The sequence below is a fragment of the Sporothrix brasiliensis genome, assembly GCF_000820605.1.
Source record: "Sporothrix brasiliensis 5110 chromosome Unknown Cont17, whole genome shotgun sequence".
NCBI lineage: Eukaryota > Fungi > Ascomycota > Sordariomycetes > Ophiostomatales > Ophiostomataceae > Sporothrix > Sporothrix brasiliensis.
Genome location: NW_024467136.1, coordinates 230,259 through 236,258, shown reverse-complemented (window position 1 = coordinate 236,258; position 6,000 = coordinate 230,259). Strand labels below are relative to the sequence as shown.

General features: G+C 54.7%; 2 protein-coding genes across 2 annotated transcripts; one reads left to right on the top strand and one right to left on the bottom strand.

Moving 5' to 3' along the window:
* Nucleotides 1-360: 360 nt before the first annotated feature.
* SPBR_02890 (uncharacterized protein) lies at nt 361-1,604 on the top strand (the record flags this gene model as incomplete). The annotated part of the gene is made up of 2 exons (XM_040761193.1): nt 361-391; nt 457-1,604. 2 exons carry the CDS (start codon nt 361-363, stop codon nt 1,602-1,604), a joined length of 1,179 nt encoding a protein of 392 aa, XP_040620061.1.
* A 1,404-nt stretch (nt 1,605-3,008) lies between these two features.
* Nucleotides 3,009-5,529, bottom strand: SPBR_02377 (DNA polymerase sigma subunit; the record flags this gene model as incomplete). The annotated part of the gene is made up of 2 exons (XM_040760680.1): nt 3,009-3,311; nt 3,379-5,529. The coding sequence occupies 2 exons, from the start codon at nt 5,527-5,529 to the stop codon at nt 3,009-3,011; spliced, it is 2,454 nt and encodes an 817-aa protein (XP_040620060.1).
* Nucleotides 5,530-6,000: the final 471 nt, after the last annotated feature.

The window sequence follows — 6,000 nt, the reverse complement described above, 5'->3', positions numbered from 1 at the left end:
TGATATATAAGGTTGCAATGATCCTCTCCTTCCATCTATCTATTGTTTCTGTTTCTCGCCTCTCTTCGTCGACTCTTTCAACATCAACAGATTTCTCAGTTTTTTATTCTTTCTTTCTTTTCTTTTCTCTTTCACTTCTCAACTTCATTTCTCGACTTCACTTCTTCACTCCTTATGTTTCAAAACAATATTGGCCTGGTGTCATTTTTTACAGAATTTTCATGAACCTGTTTTAACACTCATTTTATATCACCTATTGTTTTACTTTCTACGACACAGACCGGTCTCAAACTTTCCACAAACCATTTCTCGATCCTCTTTTCTCCAATTTCTTCTTTCGTCTCTTTTTTTCATCCAACAATGGCACGTTCCTTTGTTGCTCTCGTGGCTTGTATGTGATTTGCCCTTATCCTCACGTATTTCCCCAGCATTTCGTCAATTACTAACACAAAACAGTTGCTGCCATTGCCACTGCTGCTCCCAGTCCCATCACCCCTGATCCAAACGGCGCGAACAAAGTCGGTAACGGTCAGGGTCTACAGTTCATCACCGGCGGCTGCCTGAGCACCGCCGACTGTAGCCAAGCTGTCGTCCAGTCCTGCTGTGCCTTTATTGCCGGCGGGTCTTCCACTGGTATCTGCTCCGGCATCGATGTCGGTAATGTCAATGGCAAGGCCGGCTGCGGTTTTGGTGATGGCGACAGCTCGACCGACTCTTCTGCGCCTGCCGCTGCCTCACCCCCGGCCGCCGCCGCTACTTCCTCCACTACCAACAGCTCCGGCTCTTCTGCTCAGTGCGCCGTCGACACTAGTCTCGCCGGAAGCCAGAATGTCGGCACTGGCTCTGGCACGCAGTTTATTACTGGTCAGTGCCTCAGCGCCGCTGACTGTGCGTCCGGCTGCTGTGTTGCCCAGGCCAGCGGCCCTGCCCTCTGCAAGGCCCAACTTGTCACTGAGCAGGCCGGTTTGACTTGCGACTTCTCCTGCTCCGGTTCGACCAGCTCAGCCACCTCTTCGTCATCCGATGCAGCTGTCTCGCAGCCTGCCACCAATGTTGCGGCTACGGCCTCTGGTGGCTCATCAACGGGCTCCTGCCCCGCCATAGATACCACTCTGGCCGGCAGCCAGAACGTCGGAACAGGCTCCGGCACCCAATTTATCACGGGTCAGTGCTTCACGGCGGCCGACTGCGCGTCGGGCTGCTGTGTGCTGCAGTCGGACGGTATCTCTCTGTGCAAGGCTGAGCTGGTGACGACCCAGGCAGGTCTGACCTGTGACTCTAGCTGCACTGGTGGTGCTGCGTCTTCCGCTTCGTCCTCGTCCTCATCTGCTTCGACTTCTCCCAGCAGCAACAATGGCTCGTCGACTGGTTCGGCTGTGACAGGTGCGGCCGGATCGGCGCAGTGCACCGTCAATACCAGCCTGGCGGGCAGCCAAAATGTCGGAAAGGGCTCCGGCCAGCAGTTCATCACTGGCCAGTGCTTCAGTTCGGCTGATTGTGCATCGGGCTGCTGCGTGCAGCAGGCTAGCGGAACGGCGCTGTGCAAGGCCCAGCTGGTGACGACCCAGGCCGGCCTCAGCTGCGACTTTACTTGCGCTGCTTAAAGGCACTCTTCCTCTTGTGGTGCATCTGGAGCGGGCTCGTTCACTTGACTAACCTCTCCATGTACTTTTGACCGACAGCCATTTCGTTGTCCTTCATCTTCGTCTGTACGGCTTACTTTATCTTTTTACACACATTTTTTTTGTTGCATACATCCAGTTGCTGAGCTACTGCTGATGGGAGGCTCTTGTACTTTATACCTCTTTTTCTCGTTTTGTATCATTGGGTCTCTGCATTGATTCGCGGATATTCTCTTTAGGAGACGGTGCATTCAGGAACATTATTATGAACACACAATATGACATCGTTTGCTTTTATAGTGATACATCTTATTAACGTGCCGCGATTGTGATCTGAACTGGCGATATTTCTCGCAAAGTCACTTTCCACCCACTCCGAGAATGTACAGTTACTGTACTCGGCTGCTGTTCTAGACTGACAGTGTAATTGACTTCAGTCTTCGATGTGGCTTCGATGTAGCTTCGAGTCCAGACAATGGCTGTTGTTGCAAGAGGGTCATGCTCTCTCTCTGGCCTAGAATCGGGAACAGCCATCCTGTGGCTGCATAGAGCCTCGACTCCCCGCAGCCAAACAAACAAGGTCCAGGCATGCAGTGAGAAGAGATGGCCACAGTTCTCGGTTTCCCCAGCGTCTCAACTCAGAAAAATGACTTGAGTCATTGGAATAACCGAGAATTGGAACCACGTAAAAAAAATTGTTCGCTTGTTTCGTAATTGAAACAGTAATGAGAGCCTGTCAAAATGGTTAGCAAGAATTTCCGTAAATAAAGAGTCTTCTCACATTCCCGTCCAAATTCACGGTTGTCATCCTGGTTGCCAGTGACGAGCAGAGCGGGGCGAGGGAAAGGGAACAAAGGAAAAGAACAAAAAAAAGAATTCTGATTTTTTTTGTTCTTGGCCAAATGCCAAACGAAGGGTCGAGGACAGCATCCGGCTGTGTCGTCCGTCTTTCGTGGAAAATATGGTGTACGCATGTCAAACACTGTCCTCTCCCGTGGTAACATAACAAGAGACCCGTGTCGTCTCGCCCACAGAAAGGGCATGGAGGGTGGAACAAGTGAAGTATGGGAGAAATCACAGAGAAACGTGAATGCAGTGAAATGGAAAAGATCCCCCCCAGTCATGTCATGCAAAGGGTATAGTCATGCAATGATCACCAACCTCCCAAAATCCGCCTTCCATCACGGGTGTAGTAAAAACAAAAACGAAAGAAGAAGGAAAGCAAATGAACGTAAACAACCGGAACGCCAGGTACTCAGAACCACATTGATCGCGGTTTCGAGAAACCACTGCAAAATGCACCCCTTGGAACGCCGGCCGTGCAGAAGCCACAAGGCGCTTCGTAACGAGAAAGAAACGAAAGAAACAAAAGGAAGCATATCATGCCTAATCACTCGGCTCGTGGTTGTACTGGCGGGTGTACAACTCGCGGAGGTATTCGCGCTGGGCGCGGTAGGTCGAGTAGTCGCCCTCAAGCACGACGCTCAGGATGCTCTGGCCGGCGCGGGCATCGGCGGGGAGCTTAGCCAGATCCATCATGCGCTTCTGCAGCGAGTCAAAGGCGTCGGAGAAAGCGCGCATGATGGCCGAGGTATTCTTGGAACCGCCCGAGATGTCGTTTTCCGGGTTGTTGGGGTCGATGATGGACAGGCGGTCGGGGTTCTTGTACACGAAATGGCGAACCTTGGACTGGAGGAAGGGGGGAGGAGGATTAGCAAAATGTGCACCAGGGAGGAAAGGATCAGTGAAGGCTTACCTTTGCAACGTAGCCAGGAGGATTCATGGATATGGCCGTGGCTTCGTAGTTGAACTTGTTGCCGTAAAGGTCGAAAAAGTGCATCAGAAGGTCACCCAGGTGGTTCTGGCCCACCATGTCCTTGGTCTGCATCGGTGGCATGAGCTGCAGCATGCTGACGACCAGGCAGATGACCGAGAACCCGCCGATGCCGCCATTGACAGGCTCGTTGAGGCCGCGCATTGTCAAAAACTGCTTGATCATGGTGACCAGGATCGGCATCTCAGGGAACTGCTCCTTCCACTTCAAAAAGGTCTTGTTGGCCACGACACCGTTCATGTTCTCAAAGGACACGTCCACCTTCAAGCCCGTCTTGAGGTCAATGTACTTGACCAGCGGCACCTTGGCCTTGGTGATGTGCTCGAGGTGCTCGCGCTCGGCCATGTTGCTCCCACACAGGAACGCACCAAACTTGAAGAGATGGTTCTTCTTGCTGAAGACAGCCGCGCGATTATTGAGAAACTGCGTCGAGCACATGACAATATCCATGTCGCCCGTCGGCAGGTAGAGCCCGGACATGAAGCTACCGAAGCAGTGGATGCGGCCGTTAGGGAACCGCTTGCGCACCATGGCGTCCAGGTCGTCCAGCAGCGCCTGGCGGAGCGTCTGCTCAAAGGTGCGCGGCCTGATGTATGCATAAAAGTCGAAAATCTCCTTGTGCAACCACACGCCCATATGGCTCGTATCGGCGGCGTGGTCCTCGAGCAGCCAGGGACAGGCGGTTTCGCCTGCCTTGACCTGCCACATGGGCAGGATGTAGCCACCAACAGGCATCTTGGTGGTCTTTTTCAGGATGGCATGGTCCGGCAGCAGCAGCGGCTTGAGCTGGTCGTCGTGGGTGCGCTTGCGGTTGGTACGGAGCTCGGTCGACAGTGAGGAGGGGGTAGGCACGGGAGAAGATGCAGATGTTATGCCGTTCTTGTTTTGTTTTGTAGCAGCACGAGGGCCCTTGGGTGCGTCGACTGGCGGTGCAATGTTGTTTGTTTGGTTGTCGTTTGTAGCAGCAGAAGCAGCACCAGCAGCAGACGCGTCGCGCTCGCCCGCTTTTGTCATTTTGCCGTTCCTTCCTATTCTGTCGACACCAATGATGTTCGTGTCCGTGTCACCATTGTTTTCATCCGCAGCTGACTCTTCCGCTGCCTCGCCCTCTTCTTCGCTGCTGCTGTCAAAGCCGCACGAGATGAACTCTTCCGTGTCGCCTGACGTGGCGGCTGCCGCCTTTTCGCCCTGCACACGAGCCTTGCGGATCAGCTGCACGACGTCCTTCTTGCGCACGCCTGCTTCAGTTGGCGGCAAAACAGTGTAAGGATCTGGGTTCGACCACTTGGGCACCTCGTCGCCGTCTTTAGCACCCAGACGCGCGCGTTTCCGCGGCGGGGCCGACGTGCCGTCCTCGTCGCCCGAAATGTCCATCTCGGCCTCGTCGCTGTCTGACAATTCATCCAGGTTCAGGTACGTGGTGCCCGCGTTGCTGTCTTTGACAAAATCCTGAACGATGCCGCCGGCCGAGATGTCGCTCTGGTTGAGGATGGGCCGGTTGGCAGCCAGGAAGCGCAGGTCCGCAAAGTTCGTGTTGTACCCGCCGCCCCGGCCACCGTGCCGGCGGTTGTTGGCGTTGTAGCTCTCGCGTCCACCGCCTCGCCGTCCACCACCGCCGTGTTGTTGTGACCTGGGTCCGCTCCGTGCGCCTCCTCTGCGATCTCGATCCCGGTCACGGTCACGGAAGTCGCGTCCACTGTGGTCCCTCCTTGACGAATCGCGAGGGATGTAGCGGTCGCCGCCCATCAGCTGCGCTTCGTGGACACCGGCCGGCTTATCGGCACGAAACGTAAAGTCGCCCCGCGGGACATGGCTGTCGCCACCGCCGCTGCCTCCAGCACCAAACTGGTGTGCGGGCGGTGGCCGGGCCGGCAGGCTGCTGTTGGCATTGCTGCTCCGGTCGCCGTGGTCACGGTTGCGTCCATGACGGTTGCGTCCGCCGCGCCCACCGCCACGCCCGACGCTACCGCTGGGACCATTGGGGGGAGGACGGAAGTCGAGTTGTGGTGGCGGCGGCAGTGAGGACCTTTGCCCACCACCAATGCCGGGCGGCGGAGGATAGTAGTTGGACATGAATGTCGAAGAAACGATCGCTGAATGCAGTGTATAATGGTCCGTCCACTCGAGTACGATGTCGGGTGGATGTGTGTTCGCGAGCGTGTCGACAATGGCGTTATGGGTCGTGGGTGCGAAAGTCAATCAGTGCGACGTACATCGTACAGAATGCGAAAAAATGGGTGGCCGATAAGATCATCGAAGAGCGCAAAATTTCCCACGTCTTTTGCCGAGTTTGGAACGCAAAACGTGCAGGGGCGAGTGGGCCGTGTTCCGTTTCGAGGGCGCACGCTAGTCCTGTTTAGGCCACGAGTGTCTGTATTAGTCATCTGTCACTTTTGCATGAGTTTGAAGTTGAGGGAGATCTTTGGCGGGTCACAGGAGGCGAAATAATTTATAAATAAATGACTTATTATTGAAAATATGTGGTTCAAAAGTCCCGTACTGAGTGCCGTCTTATGTTCCGACTATTACCTCAGTCACAGTCTG